General features: G+C 42.1%; 1 protein-coding gene across 1 annotated transcript in view; it reads right to left on the bottom strand.

Moving 5' to 3' along the window:
• Positions 1-618: 618 nt before the first annotated feature.
• Positions 619-23,697, bottom strand: part of LOC119745525 (cubilin-like) — a 74,014-nt gene continuing 50,935 nt past the window's right edge. The window contains exons 37-66 of the mRNA XM_038221915.1: positions 23,367-23,568; positions 23,066-23,263; positions 22,365-22,520; positions 21,141-21,325; positions 20,086-20,266; positions 19,321-19,495; positions 18,705-18,883; positions 17,920-18,141; positions 17,134-17,274; positions 16,308-16,492; positions 15,989-16,157; positions 14,940-15,152; positions 14,617-14,766; positions 14,018-14,139; positions 13,254-13,488; positions 12,315-12,481; positions 11,603-11,759; positions 10,936-11,094; positions 10,200-10,385; positions 9,237-9,363; positions 8,726-8,949; positions 8,216-8,421; positions 7,421-7,583; positions 7,006-7,220; positions 6,221-6,359; positions 5,571-5,752; positions 4,887-5,055; positions 4,103-4,344; positions 3,459-3,616; positions 619-3,260 (exon numbers count right to left, since the gene is read on the bottom strand). Of these exons, the coding sequence (XP_038077843.1) occupies positions 3,497-3,616; positions 4,103-4,344; positions 4,887-5,055; positions 5,571-5,752; positions 6,221-6,359; positions 7,006-7,220; positions 7,421-7,583; positions 8,216-8,421; positions 8,726-8,949; positions 9,237-9,363; positions 10,200-10,385; positions 10,936-11,094; positions 11,603-11,759; positions 12,315-12,481; positions 13,254-13,488; positions 14,018-14,139; positions 14,617-14,766; positions 14,940-15,152; positions 15,989-16,157; positions 16,308-16,492; positions 17,134-17,274; positions 17,920-18,141; positions 18,705-18,883; positions 19,321-19,495; positions 20,086-20,266; positions 21,141-21,325; positions 22,365-22,520; positions 23,066-23,263; positions 23,367-23,568 (5,169 nt within the window). The 3' untranslated portion in view covers positions 619-3,260; positions 3,459-3,496. The remainder of the gene's footprint in view (positions 3,261-3,458; positions 3,617-4,102; positions 4,345-4,886; positions 5,056-5,570; positions 5,753-6,220; positions 6,360-7,005; positions 7,221-7,420; positions 7,584-8,215; positions 8,422-8,725; positions 8,950-9,236; positions 9,364-10,199; positions 10,386-10,935; positions 11,095-11,602; positions 11,760-12,314; positions 12,482-13,253; positions 13,489-14,017; positions 14,140-14,616; positions 14,767-14,939; positions 15,153-15,988; positions 16,158-16,307; positions 16,493-17,133; positions 17,275-17,919; positions 18,142-18,704; positions 18,884-19,320; positions 19,496-20,085; positions 20,267-21,140; positions 21,326-22,364; positions 22,521-23,065; positions 23,264-23,366; positions 23,569-23,697) is intronic.

Here is a 23,697-nt window from a genome sequence, read left to right as displayed (position 1 = left end):
TCGCCACCCAGGAGTGTAAATGGGTACCTGTGAGGGTAGAGACCAGATTGCACTGATGCTTGTGTTCGTGGGCAAGGCACTTTACTACAATTGCCTCTCTCCACCCAGGAGTGTAAATGGGTACCTGTGAGGGTAGATACCAGATTGCACTGATCTCGGCTGCAGAAAAGGGGTCTCATGGCCTGATGAACAAGGGCAATAACTGGAAAGTGCTTATGACTGACTGACTGACTGACTGACTAAAATGTCACGTTAGCTGGGTAGTTCTCTCGAACAGAATAACCCCGTATTTTGGCCGTAAGGCCAAGCAAAATGTGGCCTATTGTGTAGACCAGATGCATGAAGAGACTTCCTTCACTAGCCATTCTGAATTACTGCCGTATTTCAGAAAGCGATGGCATCTTTCGTACGAATCACTCGAAGATTAGCGCTACCGTACACGGTGACACCCCCACACCCCCTCTAGCGACGCCAATGAAGCATGACTAAATTTAAATGCAAGTAAACATTTCAAAGAACAAACTTAAATTTCGCATTACACAGCGCATACAAGGGAGAAGTCCATTTTCGACACCGAATTTATCCAACTCAATAAGTAAATGACAAACAATTAAGGTCTTCATATTCATCACAAAAATATTTGATTCATTTTATTACTTTCTTTCCATATCCGATTAAAGGTAAAAGTACTAAGGCACAGTGAAAGTTAGAGGGCGCTATTATTTTACACAACAAGCAGGATCAAAACCATTCAAATCGCTATCAGCATAACAGACTTCATTCTCCCATCTCGTATATAAATCGTTCAGCCTATTTCATCCTTTCATTATTGTAACACTTGCTTTTGGTTTGCATTTCATTTTATAAATTTAACGACTAAGCTAACTATAAAACTACAAAACGTACTATTGAAGCTGCGAAATCTTGTTCCCTTATAAAATTACTCCAAGATTTCATTACGGTAAGTTAATATCTTGAATACATTCTCTTCTTAAAGATGAAAGCTTTTTTAATATAGTGAATCTCAAAAGCATTAAAATATACAAACTGGAAGGAGGTCTTTTAGGTATACAAAAATCTGTCTACAAAATTTCATCTACGGGGGCTACCAACATTTGGGAAAATGATAAGTTTGTAATCGTTGGGCTGGTTTGAACTGACAAGATATGCCTGTGATATGTAAAATCTACAGTTGCTTACAGGAACACTCGCCTTAATGTGACAAACAAGTTGGAAGAATTTCCCCAACTGCATAAGAAAACGATCTGTCAGCTAAAGATGCTAGCAGGATAAACAGAATTTCTAAAAGAACATTCATCATATGCAGCAATTTTTTTTACATCAAATTGGGTGAAAAAATACAAGATATAAAATATAAATGCCCCTTCCTGTTAAATGATTCCTGATAGTCAATGCTTTTTGCTCCGAGTATAATTTTTTTTTTTTTTGGAAAAACAAATATGATTAAACACATTATCAAATATCCACTTCAATTCTGAGTATTTTACATTCAGATATAATTGTGCCATCAATTCATCTCATTATCTAGGTTATGCATATGCATGAGATATGAATATTTTCTGAATACTTTCTTTGTATTTTACTGCTACTGCTACAACTACAAAACTATACATTATGCTATTTGGATCTAATAATTCCTTAAAATTTATTTGGATTAATTTTTCATTTTGGCGATTTTTTTGACTTACGTTGCTGGAAAGTTTTTTCAGAAATATAAAAACCAGGAAAATCCATTATATATTCTACTTCACAGGGAATGTTATGGTAATAAGTACTGAATAAGTAAAATATAAACTGTTTGGGAAAGAATGTAGTATCCAGACGCCACTTCTTTGGTTGTGCACAGAGTCAATGGAGAGTCGAGTGAACTTTCAAAGTATTTTTTAACAAAATTGGAAATGTTTCTCAGTCCCAGATTCATGTCTTTACAACATTTTTGCAATGACTGACCTTCAATGAGATAATATAGGATGAAAAAAAGTGGCGTCATGGTGCTACATTTTTTCACTGTTTGGATCATCGGCTAATGACAGTGTATTTTTTTTTTATTAAATTTGGTGTGTTAAGTTTTGGTAAAATTGTGCACTGATTGTCATGGTATGAAGTACTGGAACTAAAAGTACTATTACAAATTCATTACATCTAGAATACAGAGATTGTGGCATGTTTACTATTTGGTCCATTAAAATGGTGCATCATTTTTACAACGAAGATAGAAATCCAGACTTTTTCAGTGAACAGTACTGTGCCTAACCGGAATAAAATTCCTAACCAAGGAAAAAAACTGGATTCGTCTCAAAAAAATGGAGTAGGGGGATTTAAGTTTAAACTCAAATTAAACGATTCTACTAGAAAGAAAAATAATAAAGAGATAAATTTGGAATGTTATTTACAAACATTTGATATGTGATATCACACCGAGCCGTCACGCTCAAATGAGGCATAGTACTAGTGACAATTGCAAGTCCCTTTGCTGAGTGTGATTTTCAGTGGGTCAAGTCTGAACATCATATTATATGTTATCAGCTCTCGGCTGTTTTTGTTTGTGTTTGTTGTCGCTATGCACAGCCACAATTCCTATGCCACCTGAAATGATTTCGCAAGTTTCGCCATAATTTGTTGCGCAAGTCACGCACTTTTGCACTATCAAACTTTCATGAAATGTGTCGTAACTGATTGCCTCTTGATTAGCAGAATGCGAGCACTTCGTACCATTAATAGTCCTGCTAAGAGTTTCAATCAGGCAAAACAAAACTGGGAAATTTATTTCTGCAATTTTTCCGGGATTTTTTTCAAGAAAACACCCACATCACCAAAACTCCTTGAATAAGAGTTAAACTTGTATGGAGCAAACTTGCATCTCACTTAAGTGTGACATCGTTATTCTATTGATTGTTACAAAAAATAGAAGAAGAAAGTATAATATTCAGCCTTTTCACAATGATTACACAATTGTTAAATCACACAAATCACCCAAAAAATAATAATAATGAGAGCGTGTATAAAAACAAAAAACTCACTTATTCTCTGGATAAATCATTCTGCTTATATAATATTTATATCAAATTCTCATCTTTCAATCCATTCAGAGCCCTGGCTGGACTCTGGAATTGTTGACGTGTAGGTGGGTCCTTCAAAGAGATATGCTGTGTACACTGCCTGGTTATGCATGAACTACAAGTCCAATAATCTGGGTAGATTTGAATTCCGTTCATAAGTTGTCGTTTTCTTGTTCGAATCTACAGAAATTGGGGTAGATTAAAATGGATTAGAGACTATCGCTTACTTGCAATAGTGGAAGTGGTAATAACATTTTTCATTCAAAAAATTCACAAATGGAAATTGAAGACTGAATGATTGTCTTTTAAAATGCTGGAAAATCCAACAAGAAACAAACGTTTCTCCAATTTAAAGCAAACATAGGATGCTGCTAATACCATTTTGTTTGTCTCGTTACATCTTTGCGAGTGAAAGCTCAACTGTTGTACACGGCTCGGAAACCATTGAACGTGCCGTTGTTGGGCGCATTCTGGGCGTCCGTCACAAACCGCACAAACATCTGGCGAGTGGAGGCCGTTATCACCGCTGGTTGTCTCTGAAAAGTCAGGAAAAAAAAACACCAGAAACTTTCTGATTAAGTTGGTGGATGGAATCTAAGACAAGTTGAACACAGTGAGGCCTATGCTGGGGGTACTTTTCCTATTTTCTTGATAAAGGTAATGAATTGAGTGGCTGCAAGTGTTAGAGGCATATAGAATCATTTTGCACTTTGTTCATTTTGCTCGTTTCCAATAATAGCACCACTCAGAATCCAAAGAACAGTGTTCCAAACCTAACTTTTCGAGGAAACAGTGAAAACCGTTTGACCACTTAACACAATTTTGTTAATATTTCTCTTTCTTTCCAACCATCAGACAATTCATTGGAAATCGCAGACAAGTCTTGATTTCTTCTAAATGACAGCAATCCAGATGGAACAATTTCGCAGGGTGTTTAGGGCCAGTAAGTTCTCTAAGCCAAGTAAGCTTTTAGAGATAATTGCAGATGATCCTACGTGTCTTTATAGGTCATTCTTTCTTACCGTTCCACAGTATCGTCCAAAGAGGCTGGATGAGCTACTGGGTCCGTCGTAAATCTCCAGGTAGTCCTCGTTACAGACTCCTTCCGCACCTTCGATTCCCAGCGCCGTGATCTCCAGAGTCAGCTGGTTCCCGCCGCTGGGTACCTGGATGGACCAGCCGCAGTCCAGATTGTTGTCGTACTCGAACGGATGCGCCGGGCTGGTGAAGCTGCCTTGGCGTCCGCCCACGGGCCCTCCGCAACCTTGAATAGTAAAGGGTTCAAGGTCATAGGTCAGATATGTGAGGTCAAGTTTGATCACTAGAAAATAACCTGGATGAAATTTATCAATAAACAATTTGTCTTAACTGGGCATGTACTTGCTGATGTTCAACTGTTTCTGGTTGACATCAACTGTTGGAAGTTGAACTAACATCAACAAACTGTGGATGTTTCTGTTATGCATGCATAAGACTCTGCTTTACACTTGTCCTTCAGTATCTTTGACATGGTGTTTGAATTTGCAATATAATCAATAGGCATTTTCAGTTGATATCAAGGAAATCATTAAAGCATTAATTTACTTAAAGAGATCTTTTTTTTTAAATCAAAACACGGAACATGCCATTTCTAAAAAGGAAATCTAATGGCTCTTTATTTTGAATAATCCTCTTGATATCAAGGAAATCATTGAAGCATTAATTTACTTTAAGAGATCTTAATCTAGAATTAAAACAGTTTGAACGATCCTCTTGAGTTTTTGGAGTATCAACCTGACAAGACAACTGAAAAATTGGAAGACGTACCCGATGACACAATGCTTGAGGTATAGGTCAGGTCAAAGCCTGCGTTGTTAACCGAGGAGTCTGTGACGAAGTTGAGGTACACAGTATTTGCCGGGAGGAATACTGGCTCCGGTATGAAGTTACCGCAGAGGGTGTACAACACTGCTCCACTAGCCGATCCATTATAGACCTGAGGAGAGAAATTTACCCCCCCAAAAATTAAAAATCAAGTCTCATTTGATACAACTTTAGCATCGAAATCTAGAAATCACAAATCTTGAATCTGAAACTTGGGAAATTTCTGTTGAGAGCAATTATTAGAAAAAGTGTTTTTAAATTGTTTTTCAATTTTTTTTTTTTTCCCCCCAATATTTTTGTTGTCGTTAAAAGCATGCAATGGATTGGAATTTAATGTTAATTTGTCAATTGCGGAGTTTTTGTGATAAATTCAATTCATAGCTTTGTCTCCAGTGTTCGCCTCAGGAGAGTTAAGGCGCCTGACTTTGAAGACTCCAGCTTGATATGGGTCCATGTTATGATTCATGAACACCAAATCTTATCATAAATATGAGGCTGAAACTTATCAAGCATTTCCAATAGAAGTGGACATTATAACATGTTTCTCATTGACTCTTGGGCTGGAGCTGAGCCACAGTTGAAGAGGAAGCCGTGGTTTGGTTAAATGGCCCGATTATCGGCACTCACCGTCAGGCTGTCGTACTGGCAATTGGAATGGTACTCGATGTCCATTTCGGTGAAGTACAGGGTCAGGAAACTGCCCACTGGCGCCGTTATCGTGATGTCGCAGTTGTAAGAGGTGTGGTAGACCTGGGGATAGCCCGGGCTGGTCACCCGACCGTTGGTCCCTGTGTAGTTCTTGTTGCAATCTGAAAATACAAGAAGAAAAATCAGTCATACAAGTCAGAGAAAAGCTCGAGAGCAAGTGACAAAAGAAACAGTTCATTTCCTTCTGATGTAAAAAGCAGTAAAAAAAACATGGGTTTTTTGTGAACTAAGTTTTTTTTTTCAAACCTGGGATTTTCAATGCTTGAACCAAACGTCTCAAAAGTTTTGATCTTATACCATCGGGATTTGTTGTTTTGAGAGACTGTCAAAAGTTAGGGACTTAGAAATCAGACTTGTTCAAAGGTTTTAAAAAAATGAAAAATGAACGTTTTGGAGAAAAAATTGTCTTCAGTAACTTTGAGGAATGTTTTTGAAGTTACTTGTTTGTTGATTTTACAGGGTGAGGAAATGTTAACGTCATACGGGACTTTGTTTCTGAATGTGTTTTGTTTTGGAGTTTGGGTTTGTTGTTGGGTTTTTGTTGTTGTTGATTTTTCCAAATCGCTTACCAGCAATGGCATAGGTGAGTGAGAAGCCAGACCCACTAGACGATGAGTCACTCATGAAGTAGATCTGGGCCGTCGTACCGGCAGAATCAAACACTGGAGGGATGTCCAGCCCACAATACCTGAGCACTTGACCATCAGTCTGAATTTAAAAAAAAACATTTATAACAACATTAAACCAAAACCGTAATGATAAGGGGGGGGGGGGTTCAAAAAGAGATGGTTGTAAGAAACAGTGATGGTAGTAACCTGATCATTTGGCCTGATTGATACTCCTAAGGATTGTCAGAGCAACTGATCCAAATGTCAAACTTGCACGTCCAGTTACTTTCAGGACACCCCTTACTTTAAACAGATATTCAATATTGGCCATTTATCAAACCATGGCCCCATCTGCAGCTTACGATTCATTCCTGGGTCTCGAATCATTTAAGTAGACTATAATCTTCACAGCAACGGAAACACGTAAACCTACGGCCTCATTTTAGGCCGAGCAAAAAAGTAAACCAGTGTCTTGTCCACCCCCCCCCCCCCCCCGAAGCCTCCTTTTTTTTTTAAAATTCATACATTTGCAATTGTTTTGTTTGAACATATATTGTCAAAATTTTGCCTTTTTAGTTGTCCCCAACAAAATTGTAGCTATGTAGAAAGGGTTACGGCTCCTAAAAAGACACAATTCGTATCGGCAAAAGAGTCCAGAAAATGGAATAATCAATCTGCTATCTTGGAAACTCTGCAACCTTGGAGGAACTAACTTCACCTGAACTTTGTAAGGTTTTGTTACTCACTATGGGGAAGTCTCGGAACTCCAAGTAGTCGTACAAACAGTTGCTGTGGTCCTCCACCTGGAAGTCGTTGACCCTGATCCGGACGTGATCGTGGGTGACCTCTGGGGCACCGATGTACCAGGTACAGCGGGTATTGTGTGGGTAGTTGCCGGGGTAGTTGGGTGAGGTGATGGTCTGTGGGGTGGTGGTGGCGTTGAAGCTACCACCACAGACGGCTGCAATAAAGTTAGTCAAAGTACACATAAGAATTGGTAGTCTATGTGAAAGACCCTGGCCCTGGCGAAGCCGGCCAATGTGTAAGCAGATTTGGCAGTTAATAATGCAACTAGACTGCATATAACTGAGAAACTGACAAATCATCAGACACCTTCTATATGTGGGTTGTCTAAGGGTTGTCTAAACGAGGATGACTTACGATCCACTGAGGAGTACTCCAGAGTGAAGCCGGAGTAGCTAATAGAGGAATCGGTGTGGAAGCGGAAGAAAGCTTGATTGGTGGAGAGGATGATGGAGGACGGCCGGGCAGTGCCACAGAAGAGGTCCACCAGGGGGGCCGAGCTGCCATAACCATCACGAATCTGAAATGAAGAGACAAAATATTGTAGGCTTTGAAGCAACAGCTTTAGCAGGCATGAAATGTGTGCAGAAGACAAACGAAAAATTGATACCATTAGAAGAAAAATTGAACGGAAGTTCTTTTTTTTCCCCAGAAATACACAGAACTCAAGAAATGAAGTAAATTCTCCCCCTCTCCCCAGCAAAAAAAAAGGAGAAGTCTGTAAAGCACTTTCAGTTGCTCAATACATAGCACACGTGATGTAAAATAAATTTGTTGGTACATTCTTCAAATGGTTGAGGAAGAAACAGACACAAACAGAGACATCTTTTCAGTCAAACAGAACAATTGAGGCTCTCCATTTTCAGAAGGAACCATTTGAAAGGCAATTGCTTAAACTTTCCGCAACTTTTGAGGCTGTACTCGTAACACAGACATGCATATGAATTTATCCAATATGTGTGACTTGGGACTCAGACTAGGACTCGAGTCACCTTTTTGCAGACTCATACTTGGACTCGGACTTGACACTATGGACTTTGATTTTAGTGACTCGGACAGGAAAGCAACATGACAAAAACGCTCTTTGTTAAAATGAAAATGGAAGATGCTTCCGCGTGAGGTAATAATTATTTTTCCAACAATTTCTCTCACCTCCAGATAATCATAGGGACAGCTCCCCTGCCGATTGCCCTCGATGCTATAGGATCCCGTGAATGTGACATTGATCACCATGTTGGTTTCCACGGAGACGTACCAGATGCAATCCAGGTTGTTTTCGTAGTTGCCGCCGGTGAGGGAGACACTGGCGAGGGTTCCTGTCGGGGAATTGAAGTTGCCTCCGCAGCCCAGAGCCGGTCCTATCAACGAAGACAAAAAAGTGGCAGAGTCTCAGCAAAGCGGAAGCTATGAAACTCAGAAAAATGAACTTACAACAAAAATGCTCCTGGGATCTATGTGTAAACTATGATCGTGGTGCTGGAAAATCCAAAATTTTTCTTGACAGAAAAACATTTTGGTATCACTGCTAAACAGTTGGCACACATTTTTTTATTTACTATAGCAGAAAATCATGCTGCTGCTTAGGCCTTTTTTCATGGAATGGACCACTTGGATGTGCTAACGATCCACCTCACCAAGCTTGAAAGCAGACTTTGAACTCACCGATAATCTCCTGATACGCAGCCGTGAAACCGTCTCCAGCCACGGAGAAGTCAGAGACAAAGCGCACCAGCATGGAGCTACCCGAGCTGACGATGGCGTCGGGCGGCGGGACCGTACCGCAGAGACGAGCTACAAGCAACGGCGCCGAGTCATCCAGGCCGTCGTAGATCTCAATGTAGTCATAGACGCAGGATGGGTGAAGCTCAATGTCCATGGAGGAAAACCTGAAATGAGAAGACATACAGATGAATGGCACCTTGGAAATGGGTCTTACTACTCTCTGTCTAACTTCGGCAGACTTGTAGATTTCACTATTTCAATAAATTCAATACGCTTCGACTGAGGCCACTGTTCCCAGTCACCTTTTCCAATATTTTGTTTTCTCTTCAATGTATTGCCTTTAGGTTGAACCTCTTACTGACTTACATCTACTAGTCCTGCGCACTTAATGATATTCAAGACTCCTAGAGATAAAAGCTCACAAGCCTATTCAAGTTGACTTGCAACTTACTTGAGCGAGACGGATCGCTGGTTGGCGACAGTGATCACCCAGCTACAGTTCTGGTTGTGACGGTAGGTATCAAGGTGCTGGGGAGTCTGGACGACACCTGCAGAACCGGTGAATGTTCCTCCACATCCTGGGGAGATAAGCAGAGCACAAAGATGGTTAGGACTATGCTCATGGCTAGGCGTGTTGGGAGTGGTCCACTTAACCGTGTTCCATAAATATAGGGTCCGAAGTGCGACATTTTTCCTGTTCCTGTTACCTTGGTTCTTGGTAATGGCCACTCAAGTATCAGTAAGAATGACTTCAAAACCTATTTTTTGTTGGTTAGGAAGGTCGACTGCATTAAGGATACATCACAATTATAAAATCACAGATGTCAGATGTCATAGGGTCATGAAATATAGCGGACACCAGATTTTTAGAATTGCCCAATCATGCTTGACGTTACTAAACAAACAGTTGCTTGGGAAAAACTAAATTGATAATATAATAAGTAAATGTTTCACATACTATCATTAAAAGTACCTTATGGAAGACACCTTAGCATCAGAGTTATACCTTTGGGGGACATGTGGAATAAGGGAGACATTTCAATGTCTCCAAAATGCCTCAGCTCCTATGTAAAGGCAAAATGTTTACTGTTCGCAAATAGGCTAGATCGATTGCTTGTGGTCCAGTTGGTAAAATTAGCAACATTTGTGGATAAGGGAATATTGGGGTTAGGGGTCAGGAAATTTGGAGAAAAAAAAAATTGTGCACAAGTCTATGGGAATGTCTCCCTAAGGGTACCATTTTCATTTCATATAACAAAAACATTTCTACACTCTGTTGGGTCACCAGAACTCTTTTATTTCAGAAGAGAACACTAAGGAAGAATGAATTGAATAAGCATGGGCCAATGCTGTGGTTCTTTCACACAGCTGATTTTGTCAGTGTTTCACCGAGACACTCAACACACCCTCTCACCTGGCTCAAAGTCCAGCCCGTAGCCCACGTCGTTGATGCTGCCGTCTGTCTGGAACCTGACAAACACGGACCCCATCCACAGGATGTTGGTGGGTACCTGGTCACCGCAGAAGTTGCCGATCACGGCCCCGGTATCGTCGGTGCCTGCCCAGATCTTCAGACTGTCGAAGTTGCAGTTGGAGCCAACTGAAGCCAAAACAAATCAAGATGTAAAGAGATTGAGAAAAGGAAACAAAGACATAGAAAGCTGGAGCACTTACTGGGGTACAATGGAACATGTAATTTTTATAAACTCACAATTTCATCTTCCAATGGTTGGTCAAGTGACTCAAATTCTTCTTTGCAAAAAAGATATAGACCATTCTACGAACGTATCACTGTACACTCACGAGGCCCCCTTTAATGGTAGAAACCACTGTTCACGCTATTGTACAAAGCAACTGCCCCGTGACAGATTATCTTAACTATAGCTAGCACAATGCTTCCGTCATTGAAGGGGGCCTCTGTGGGGGAACGTCGATTTTTTGAATTACCCTCATTAAAAAAACTCAGAAAAGAGACCTACCAAAAAATGTACTAAACAGTAAATAATATAAGTAAGAGCAATTCACTAATCTCCACACAGGTCTGGTGATATTTTCATGTCATTAAGCAATGTTCTGACACAAGGTTACTACAAAATACGATCAAATACATCCAAAAATGGAGATAATCCTACTAATATTTCATCACCCACCTTCGATTGCGAATGGATCACTGAACATCAGTCCCAGGCTCTGTTGCGGGTCCCAGTTGATGACGTAGTCACAGGTGAGGCCGTCGGGATAGTTCCGGCTGGGGTATCCCGGCGACACAATGCGACCGCTGGTCACGCCGGTGAACGTGGCTCCGCAACCTACAAGAAAAAAAATTAATTGAATGATAAGTATCAATTATTATTACCAACAAGGTTCACTATTTGAAACAGTTGGAGAGATAACATTGAACGTTCGACTGTTGCAGCTACCCAAGTATGACACCTGGGACTAGTTTAACGGAAATTTGAATATTTTAACTTTCTGAAAGTAATATTAATTTGGGTTGACCTGGGTCACGGCTAATTCTGTTTGGCTCAGCATGGCTCTGGGACATCAGTCTGGAACCAGTTTATTAAAGCTAGGAACCTGCCAGGCACATTGTTAAACTAGCGGTAATGCAAGCTTGAACCCCAAGGTTCCCTGTAACGCCTCGTAAAACCTCCAGGTAAACCTCAAAGGTTCAGGAACATTGTGCATTTTAAGACTTCCCGAAGTCCAATTCTTTCCCTGTGAACATCAATGTAATCAACAAGAATTTTGACAGAACATTCCTCTCTTTATTTCCCCCCCCCCCTCCCCTCCCTACTCCCCTCCCCCGGTACTTACCCACATTCCAGTTTGCCTGGAAGCCTGTGCCTTGATTGCTGCCGTCGCTACGGAACTTGATGGTGATGACACCTAGAGAGGAGCTGACGGGTCCTGGCACGGTGGTCCCTGAGTAAGTTCCCAAGACAGTGTCCGTGTCGCTAGCTCCGTCGTAAACCTGAGGACCACCAAAAAAAAAACCCGACGATTGAATATTGGAAAAAATAAATGAGCAAGGGCTCTTTTCCTTTCCTGGTGGGCACAGAAATTACCTTGACAGTAAAAAAGTGAATAACCAAAACACTGGTTGTCGAGGCAATGAGCGCTTAAGTGCCATTTTGGTCGGATCTCAAGTGAAATTAGTCTTACTTATTCCAGCAACAACGTCTTCTAGTAAAGTCGTCTATGATCTAAACTTGAAACCTTTCCTCTAGTGTTCTGTAACACACCTGATGAAAAAAAGCCCAACATCAGCCCAGAAATAATCTGATTCCTTTAGAAAGTTTTGCCTCTAAACGGTAGTAACAGATTTTTTATTGTTGCGCAGCGTTCTAATTTCACCCAGTGGGCAATTTACTCTACATTCAAAGAGTTAAAGGATACAGTAATGGGAAGAATGTACCACTGATTTCTGCACAGCAGTGGCTATTTCAGGCTTCAATTTCACAGAGACTTCAGTCTCAATATTTTGGCAAGGGTCAAAGTTTAATCCTAGCGGAGACAGGATCTTTACCGTGACTGAATCGCCTGATGGCACGTTGAAGCTGTTGAATGTGACTTGGACATTGTAGCCGGTTTCCACCATCAGAACCCAGACGCATTCCTCGTTGGCTACGTAGGCAGCGGGGTAGTTGGTGGTCTGGAAGGAGCCAGTGTTTCCGTGGAAGGTTCCACCACAGCCTTGAAAGACAAAATGTTTTAATAATAATCAGTTCTCTTCCTTACCAGATTACAAACAAAAACACTGCAAGTGAAACTTACGCGATCCCCTGGCATCCTGCCAGCTTGAATACATGTACATGTTCAGGTAGTTAGTAAGGACAATTTTCAGTGACGGCCTTGATTATCCAAGAGGCAGGTACCAGTTCTCAGTTGAATGGGGAGTTTGGGTTGAATGGAAAATTTGGGTAAAGCACCGGACTAACATTTGTTAGAGTCATTAGTAATACTGAGCTGAGCTCTAAAGAGACCTCGTAAATATCCGTATTGGAAAGGATTTTTTTGACGTTGGTCTTCTCTCCACAGACCACATTTCAAGTGTGGTTGAGATTGATGACTGAACATACAGTGAACTGGAACACACACACACGGACAAACAGAAGGAATACGCGATCGCAATATCCCCCTGTCTGGCTTGAAAGCCAGGGGGATAAAAATTGAGTTGGGATACATTTCAGTGTGACATTGTTGAAATATCATGTAGATGGTGTTGCAGATGTTTGCAAAATTGGATATGTGGTCACGTGATGTCGACTTTCAGCAAGCCGTTCCATTAGAAGCTGGATCTATATCACTTGAAATATGGGTGATTTAGAAGTAATGTCAATGATAAGGAGTTGCCTTACTATATGTCATTGTCACTGCTGAGTGGGCGTTTCGCACGGACTTCATCATCACAGAAGGGGAACTGTTAGGGTCATGAAAAGTTTGTCTGAAGTAACGTAATGCCTACCTCGGTTAGCCGTGGTCCATTCCAATCGGAACCCACCGGCCGAAGCGCTACTGTCGGTCATGAAGAGCATCAGTACCTCATTGCTTGATGTGGTGATAGCGGCAGGGGCAGTGCTACCACACCACGGGTTCTCCCCAGAGATCTGAGGGGCTTCAAACGTACCCCCGTTGCGCACAGAGAGGTAGTCGTACTGGCACTCAGGGTGATCCTCAATGTCGAATGCGGTGAAGGTCAGCTGTTAGTGTGAAGAAAGACAATTCTGTGTGATCAAAGTCTGTCAATTTCAATTCTAATCCTAGGTTTTGTCCACTGACTACAGCTTTATAAGCACTGTTTGAACTTGATGACTGTACAATCACGAGGCCCCCTTCAATGGGGAAACCACTGTTCATGCTATTGTACGAAGCAACTGCCCTGTGACGGATTATCTGGACAATAGCTAGCAAAATGCTTTCGCCATTGAAGGGGTACTCCATGATAGATTTGTTAGCGTGCTCAGATTGGTCTATACTAAAGCGAGAGCAGCTAGAAAAGAAAAGTCCACAAGCTCTCTCAGGTGGGACTCGAACCCACAACCTTTTTTAAAGCTCTCCGACAGCTAAAATAAAAACAATGTTGCCAAAAGATTGTGGAGTGCTGTGGTCCAGTGGTTACGGTGTTCGACTCATGTGCCGTGGTACATGGGTTCGAATCCTGAAAGGGAACATGGTTTATTCTGGCGCAGAATTTGAAATTGTTTTTTTGAAAGACTGATTTACACATACTGTGACAGTGGTGCCAGCAGGGGCCTGTATGAGCCAAGCGCAGTGATCGTTGTGATCGTACTGATCAGGGAAGTTAGGACTGGTGATGACGCCGTCGGTTCCACTAACGATGCCTCCGCACTCTATCGATGTGAACAAAAATTCATAGCAACTAAAAAAGTTTTTCAAAAAATGGGATGACGGCAGGATAACACTTCAGTGACATAACAGCCAGAAGTGAGGATTGATTGCAGATAGCCAGTACTTTAAACATTCTTTTTTTTCTCTTCAAAACATGAGAAAACTTAACAGGCTTTTAAAATCCAAGCAAACATCGCAGATATAGAGTTATAAGTTTCTTATTTTTCATGATAAACTGGCCACTTCAAGAAAGTCACATAATTTGCCTCATTTAGGAAATGTCAGGATACAGCACTGTAAAATGACTTCAAATGATTCAAATGCTCTGTTCTTTGTCCTCAAAGGCAGAGACAAATGAAGATTTCAGGTTTGAATACACTCAGCTGCTGAGTGCCAGAGCCTAACCGCCCCCTTTGCCCGCCCCCAACCCCCCCCTTCCCATCTCTACCACTAAACCTCTGGACAGAATTCACACATACCAGATGCCGAGTAGGAGATTCTGAATCCTCCTCCAATCTCGCTGCCGTCTGTAGTGAAACGCACAAAGGCGGAGGGTTGCGGAATGACGACAGGGTCGGGCGGCGTCGGTCCACAGAATCTGCCGACCAACGGCGAGTTGGTGTCAACTCCTTCAAAGAAACAAACGTTGAGAACAATGTTGGAGTCAGAGTCGTAGACAAGATCTTCCCGTAGGTCAAATCATGAGTAAAGGTCACAAGTAATTGAATTTAATTCACGGGCCTATTAGTTAGAACAATAAATATTGAGGGGTTCAAAGACACTGGATGGTACAATGTTCTACCTGCGTAGATTTCCACAGCGTCGTAGACGCAGTTTGGGCCGGCCTCGATGTCGAAACCCGCGTCAAAGCTCATATAGAGGGAGGTGTTGACCGTGGCCTGATTGGCTAGCAGCCACTGGCAGTTCAGGTTGTTGGTGTAGTTGAGGGCACCGTATCCGATACTGGAGAACGTGCCAGTGCTGCCAGGGTTGACGTTGATGAGGGCTCCGCAGACTGGGGGGGGGGGGGTATAAGCAAACATGGCATAGATCAGTTTGGAAATCAGAGGAAAATAGTGATTTTTGTTTCAGTGTTGTGATCCAGACACTTGCGATAGATACCAGGCACATCAAGAGTAAATCACAAGTCCAGCAACAAGTAATAAAGGATAAGGAATGCGGTCATCAGACTTCTGTTGACTTGTGCCTGGAAGACTTGTCATTGACTTGCGATGGACTTGGATTCCATTAGAAGTATTTTGACTACAACTTCGCTTCTACTTCTTCTGTTTTTTTTTTTTACTACAGAGAAATGCCGATACGACCTCAGTGTAATTAGAAGGTAGGACAACATACCATGCAACATCAGATATGTAACATTGGTGTATGGGTCCCCATAATGAATGAGTTGGATCTTTAGCATTGTTTGATCCAATATGTTCTTTAAGGAATTAGAGATTACTGCACATCTAAACCAAAAATAAATATCAATATATTTCTATTTCCGTATCAATTCTCTTTGGATAAGAAAAACTGGCCACTCCAATGATAGTTTTGTGCATGTTAACTCTTTTCAGTGCTGCCTTATTGTCTTCATTTGACAGAAAAAAAAGATGTTCGTGCTGATAAAATGTTCGTTGTATGCAAATTACCCAAGGAAGGACGACCTCCCTTTGACCCTAACCCCCTAAGGGCTCTTTGGGGGTCAAGTACCAAACACCACAGAATACTACATGTGTTGTGGAACTTGGGCACATTTGTATGGAAAGAAATGCATACTACAGGTTACTACTCAGTAGTATTTTGTAGCTTTAGGTGAGGTTAGGGTTAAGATTCAGATGACATTCTTACCGGCTGGATCCTGAGAGTCATACCGCGCCGAGAAGCCTCTGAACGCCACGCTGCCATCAGAGAAGAACACCACGCGCATGGTGTTGGTGGTGGAGACCAAGCCCTGAGGGGGAGTGTTGCCACAGAAGCGACCCAGACTGGGGGCGTCATTCCCCAAACCATTGAACACCTGAGAAACAGAGCAGACGATAACAAAAAAAAATCAATCGTGGAAAAAAAGGTTTAACCAAAACTAACTTCGCAACTTTTTTTATAGCTGAACAGCAGAAAATATTTTTTCTTGGCACAGAGATGTTTTTACTTTTAATGTGGTTTTTACCTCAACGTAGTCATAGGGGCAGTACGTGCCACTGCCCTCCAACTCAAAGTCGTCAAAGGACAGCGTCACAACTTGCCCGACAGCGACGCTGATTCGCCACTGGCAGACCCGGGAGTGCGAGTACTGATTGGGATACGCAGGGGAGGTGAAGGTACCGGTCGCAGTCGCAAAGTCACCACCGCAAACTGAAATCATCAGAAGAATTCAAAGATACAGTCAATCATAGAACGTTGTATAGCCTTGTACATTTTAAACTTAACTTGCCATCTTTTCTTAAATTATATCTAATAGGCTCTGATGGTACGACGTCAAAGTACCACGTGACCATCCGGTTTCCCTGTGATCGGCCAAGATGTTAGGCAAGTGTCTGGTGAGCAACCACATCGTGCATTGTGAACTAGACAGTAGGGCTGATTCTCGCATAAAAATAACCGCAAATTCTTTTCCACATACTATAATGGTCACTACCTGTGCCGTGTAACGTTGTCAAAATCATGCCAACCCAGCACTGGGTGTTAGCTCTGCGTTTCCCTCACAGTTGTTGCCATCCATCACAGCTTTGAAGGCTTGCCTACTACCTACTGCGCATGGCACTATACAATCTTCGCTTACTACAATGGCGACGCTGACTTTTCGGTACCCAGATATAGGCCGAGTTACGCGAGTCAGTGAGAGAGCCCTATATGTAACTACAAAAATGTGGGAACACTACGTTAAGAAAGTCGAGAAACAAATTGAAGTGCATCACTTGGAGGGGGGGGGGGGGAGAGGGCAATATCAATCTTTTGATTTATGGGTATCTGACAGTCCTGTCATTCAGTCTTACCATCTGAGCTAGATTGGAAACTCAAACTGAAGCCAGTAGCCACTGTGGAGCCGTCTGTCATGAAGTGGACCAAGGCATAGTTGCTGGACGTGTCGAAGTTTGGTGGGGGCACGTTTCCACACACCCTGGCAATCTCAAATGCTGCAATACCAGAAGACAAAAAAAAACAGACAAATATAAATTTCACTGAGATTTTTATTGGCTGTTGTAAATTGGCTGAGCCAAGTTGTGTGGCCAGACCGTACTGGAGTACATGCCTCCCCAAAATGGTAACATCAAGTTTTCGTTCAACATTTCAAAATTGAACGGTTCTTCTCCGTCTTCCCTCTTGGAGTTTCTTCAAGCTTCTTAGCTTAAGAGCCATGAGAGCTCTTGTTAGATCTCGGTGTCACAACCAGAAATTCAAAAAAATTAGAATCTCTTCTCTCCCTGCAATTTTTCCTGTCTTGTCTGGGTGAAATTAGGCAGGAAAACTGCTTGGAAAGAAATAAACCATCACAATCCATTCTGAGACGTCACACTCCACTAAAGTACAAAATGTGACTTAAGTATAAACATTTTGGTGGGGAGGGGGGTTGGGAGGGGGGGTAAGGGTAGGGAGTGGAGGGGGTAGGGGTAGGGGGGATAGGGGTGGGGAATGAAGGGGTAGGGGTGGGGAGTGAGGGGTTATTGGTAGGTTTGGGGCTAGGGAATGGGGCTAGGGGTTGGTTTGGGGATAGGGGAGGGGGTAGGGGTGGGTTTAGGGATGGGGGTAGGGGTTGGGGGCAAAGGGGGTGGGGTACTTACCCGATGAGTTCCTGCCATCGTTAACTACCAGTACGTCACCAGTACCGGAGCAGTCAGCAGCATTGTTGTCAATGTTGAAGTTGGTGTCAAATGTGAAGGTCATGTAATGACCATCAGGGGCCTGTACTGTCCAGGTGCAATCCAGGTTGTTGCTATAGCTACCGGGGTATCCCGGCGAGGTGACCACACCGCTGGTGCCGGAGACGGTGCCTCCGCAAGACGCTGAAGACAAACAAAGAAATCTCTGGGTTATTAGATGTCAATCGGAAGAAGTATGTACAGAATTTTTCTTAATTGAGTCAAATACTGGAACTTACTTAATTTTGCAACTGTGCGATGTTGCGTCGACAAAAGAGGGGGCTACGCTTCAACCTATCACATGCATGGGACCGGGCCATTCAAGGGATTCCTAGCCGTCTCTCACGTGTCCAGCCCACCGGGTCACCAGTTGCCTGACGAAGTCCGATGGTTTCGGACGCAACGTCGCACAGTTGCAAAATTAAGTAAGTTCCAGTATTTGATTCAATTAAGAAAAATCATCAACTACTACTGGATGACTGATAACATACATTATTATGTACAGAATTAATTGAGATCTGATAGTGTCTCTGTAGGAAGAAAGTGGAGAGAGACGCTTAAGGGGTTTTGATATTTTGTCAAGGTTATAACTTTGTGGGAGGTTTTTTTTTTAATTTAAATCTTTAATAAAAAAACTCATATACCCATTAAGTTTTCACAAAATGATGTGCAATTTTTTTATCCTTTGTTAAAAAAAAAAGACGCACCTATCGCAGCAGACAGCTTGAAGCCGGTCCGCGCCACGCTGGAGTCAGTGCGGAACCGCAGGTAGGCTGCGTTGCCTGTTGTGGTTATCGGTGACGGGGCAGTGGTGCCGCAGAATCGACCGAACGGATTGCCTGCTTGAGATGATCCGTCAATGACCTCCAGGTAGTCATAGTTACAGCTGAGAAAATAACAGAAAGGAAAATATTCATTACAAAAACTTATGATATAATGCAGAATACCAATAGGGGGATCATATATCTCTGGCTGCTGTAAAAAATTATGTTGAACCCCTGCCGTACAATTTTACAAAAAATTTGTAATTTTACAAAACATTTGCCTCAAATTTTGAACTTGTCGGAAACATTAATTTTTAATTTTCTAAACTGATACGCACTCTTTTCAGCAATAACATTGGAACTAGAGCCAAGATGGATGACTGCGTCACAGCAAAACACAGCACTCTCAGCAAATTGCAGTAAAGCAGTAAGTTCGACTTCCTTAAGAAGGAAAACTTAAACCTTTAATTATTGTTGTTGACCCATGCTTTCCCCTTTTTCCATCTCAAACTCAATCCCTTTCTACTACCACTACCGTCCATCCATGTTTGCTGATTACCTTGAGTGTGGCTCAATGCTGAACTGCTGGTCAAAGGTCATGAGGATGGACTGACCGGCCGGAGCCGTGACGATCCAGATGCACTCGATGCTCTGTGGGTAGTCCGAGGGATAGTTGGGCGACATGATGTTGGTGCTCGGCACGGCGTCAGTTAGGACGATGCTTCCACCACACCCTGGCAGGAGACACAAAAACCAAATCTTGAGTTAAGTTATCCCAACTTTGGCTTGGGGGAGTGAGGCCTAGTGAGCGTAGATTGCTTCCTGGGAAAGGTGTCACTTTGTGGACAGGGTTTGTTACTCATAAGCAGCTGGCAAGAGTTTTGAATCTTACTAATGGATATACAGTGTGTCCTTTGGCAAGCCGCTTAACCCAACTTCCAATGACCGGCAGTCCATCCTGGGAATATTCTTACTTGTTTCATGCCAAGGAAACCAGAGATAAACATGAGCTATACTGGCTTGAGACCCACAACACTTGTACTTGACTAAAATGGTTATTTGGCCGCTACTGCTGGCCAATTTGAAAGTCACTGGATAATTTGTAAATAACTAGAAAGTTGCCCAGCAAATTTTTAGTAAGAAATGACAGAAGCTACGTCATTTTTCCTGGAAGCAAAGGTCCAGCCATTTGTCCTCTGACTAATTAACTCGACTGACTGACTGACTGATTAACTGACTCCCCTGAACCTTTGAGAATAAATTACATCCCAAACTGAAGACTTTCAGCCTCATCGTGACTGGACAAGTGTAGCCCCAGTTTTACCTTGTTGCTGTGCCTGGAATGTCAGACTGAAGCCGCTCGCTACGCCAGAAGCATCGCTGTGGAACTTGACTCGCAGCAAGTTGCTGCTGGTCTCCACCTGAGCTGGGGCTGTGGTGCCGCAGTAACGACCCGTGGCTGAGCTCCCCAGGGGAGGGGATGTCTCCTCACCACCGTTAAAGAGCTGGGGGGGGATGAGAGACATACAAATCTCAACTACATTTCTCATTCGCCTGGAGAACATATTTCAATGCCACATAAACAGGATTTTTGTTGTTGTTTTTTTTTAACTTGGCAACACTCACACAAAATCTGCATGATGATTCTGCAAACTCAATCATATAATTGAGCAATGCAATTTTTCCCAAATTTGTCGAGTTTTATATGCTTTAATGGAAATCTGATATCAACTCTCACAAACTAAATACAATAATACTGAGTTGGTCAGTTCAAATAACTTTGTCGCTCAGTTCAATTTGTTTAAAATAATTTGGGAATTTTAGCCTTTTTACTAAATTTGGAGGCAATTTTCAATAAAGGTTTATGTTTGGTCAGTCTCTGTTTTGACAAGAACGTAAAAAGCGTAAAGTCACTACATTTCACCACAAAAAATCTGCTTTTGATGCTATTTTTAAGGCATGCTGTGACAACAAACCTTATTCAATTTAGTTTTTTCCCCAAAGAAAGGCAAACGTCAATACTTTTTTTCCTTTTAATGTGCACTTTCAGATTCCTATTAAATTATTTTAACAAATTTAATTTCGCTTGCTTGATAACCATTGCCAACTTTTCAAAAAGAATTTCATTTCATCATATACATTTGTATTTCTGATTTCTTTTTTTTAATTTCTTATTTTTTTTAAATTTGTTATTTTATTTTTGGTTGTCATACTCCCACTTATTTTAAGGTCATGATTATGAGTGTAAATTGTATCAATTCTTTTTATTTGGTGCTTTCTGGTCTTTTAGCACAACCCCTTGAAAAAAGACCCTTTGGTAGAATGGGTTAATCCGTGGATAAATAAAGTTCAGAAATAATAATAATTTTTCTCCCTCACCTGGACGTAATCATTGTTACAGTTGCTGCTGCTGGCGATGTTGAAACTGGTCTGGAACGTGACTTGAATAGTGGAGCCAGCGGAGGCCTGAACCACCCAGGAGCAGTCTTGGTCGTTGGGGTAGTTGGAAGGGTACAGTGGGCTGGTGATGGTGCCAAGCTCAGAGATGATGGTACCACCGCAATCTGAAAAGAGGATCGGATATGGATATGTTGGAGAGTGTTGGAGTCGAGTCCAGCAAAAGTCTATCACAAGACCATCACAGGTCCATCACCAGTCAATCACAAGTATATCGCAAGTGCATCACAAGACCATCACACGATCATCACAGTTCTATCACAGGACCATCACAAGACCATCACAAGACCACCACAAGTGTATCACAAGACCACCACGTCTATGACAAGACCATCACAAAACCATCACAAGTCCATCAAAAGTCCATCACAAGACTATCACAACTCTATCACAAGACCATCACAAGTCCATCACACGATCATCACAGTTCTATCACAAGACCATCACAAGACCATCACAAAACCATCACAAGTCTATCACAACACCATCACAAGTACATCACAAGTCTATCACAAGACCATCACAAAACCATCACAAGTCTATCACAACACCATCACAAGTCTATCACAAGACCATCACAAGTCCATCACATTAACAATTAACCTGATGAGCTTTTAGCTCTATCAATGCTGCACAATCGAGAAAACACAATATTCTGGATCTCGGTTTCTAATTCAAAAGCTGGCAAGCCATATTTTGAATTGCGCCCTCTCGCGGCACAATCCTGAAATCAGCATTCATGACATGATTCTCATTCAGCTGATTGTAGCTACGTATGTCACACACCGAACCGACGAATAACAACAACCGCACGCTCGTGTGCGTCACGCCGACGCTTGCAACCATTCATGGATTCACCCAATTACAAACCAACTACAAACGGAAGTTTCCAAATGTGTCACTTGACACATATTTGGAACTGACCTTCTTTTAATGCTTTCTTCAACATGACAGCATGCCAGAAGAAATAATTTCACAGCAAGTAAAGTGTCATTACTATCTTTAAACAAAGCAATATTTAAACAATAGTTTGGTCGGTTACTTTTTAGAAAACAGCTGCAAATGGCCCCCTCTACCTTGAAGGGCTGGGAGAGGGACAGCAAGGTGTATGTGGGGTTGTGAGAGGGGGGAGTCAAGCCAACTTACTGGACTGGTAGGTTGCTTGGAAGCCAGTGCCATTGATCGAGACGTCTGAGTGGAAGACAGCGAACATGGTGTTGGCCGTGGAGTAGACTGGGTCTGGTAGGGGGTCCTGACGACTGCAGTATTTGACAAGGCTGGTGGAGGGGTCTTGAACTGAACCTGAAAAGTAGAAATTGTTTCCCCGGGAAGATTGTCAGTAAGATGAAGACAATGATGATCTTGACGCTACGGTTGATTTTTTTTATGGTGGTGGTTGTAAATGAATTTTACAATGTAGCAATGATTGCTTTGTTTTGTGGTATTATTTACCACAATTTGCATTGTTGCAGTCATGACCCTGTTGACTCTCGATTGATTGTTGGCATGGTTACGAAAAAGGTGTTATATTTTTCTTGAATTAACAAACTCTAAGACTAGTAACAATTTAAGCAAGAATTTTAAAAACATGTTCTATGCAATTAAATTTGGAAAATTTGGAAATGGGAAAACCCAGCGTGTTATCAAGAGCAAAAGTAGTTTTTATTAGCCTGAACTTTGAACGCATTGCAGCAACATAATTGATCTGGTTCATGCTGCATTATGTTCAGTCAACATCGATGTTTTAATTTGTGTTTTGTTTTGAATTTTGCAATTTGTAATTAACCCATGTAACTTTCAAGTAAACTTTGGAGAGAATGAAATTTCTAAGAATTGTTTGAACTCACCGTCGTACAACTGGATGTAGTCGTAGCTACAGGTGGAGTGAGCCTCTAGATTTAAGTCGGTGAAGTCGAGTCGGACCGTCCGGCCCGGGTTGGCCTCAATCAGCCAATAGCAGTCCAGGTTGGGCGCGTAGCCGTTGGGATAGTTAGGAGAGGAAAACATCTGTGCTGTGTCTACGGCAGCCAGAACACCACCGCATTCTGTAGGGGTAGGAATTGTAAAAGAACTTGCATTTAATACCATATTTAGAGATATTTGTGACCAAGTTTTATGAAATGAGTCTTTCAGCGATACACTACTTACGGTTGGGTGGTAGGGTCGGCGGAACACCCGTTAACACGCCCGTCACCGAGACCCAATCAAGGAGCCAGCCAGTGAGGGCTACCGAGCTGTCGGTGCGGAACCTGAGAGTAGCCACGCTGCCGGTAGTCTCCACAGGACTTGGCAAGGAGGCGCCACAGGAGGTCTGGATGAGTGAGGATTGGGTGTCTGGTCCGTCATAAACCTGGCAAAGGCAACATTGAAGACCATATATTTATTTAACGGAAGGCCATATTTTTTCATATTCACCCCGAACAAGGTACAGGGCTACAAGAGAAATACAAAGAAGAGTAGGCGCTCAGGAAAACTGAAG

Source organism: Patiria miniata, unplaced genomic scaffold (genome assembly GCF_015706575.1).
Source record: "Patiria miniata isolate m_02_andy unplaced genomic scaffold, ASM1570657v1 HiC_scaffold_7, whole genome shotgun sequence".
Classification (NCBI taxonomy): Eukaryota; Metazoa; Echinodermata; class Asteroidea; order Valvatida; family Asterinidae; genus Patiria; species Patiria miniata.
Note: the sequence above shows the minus strand (reverse complement) of the source record. Positions and strands in the feature narration are given on the sequence as shown.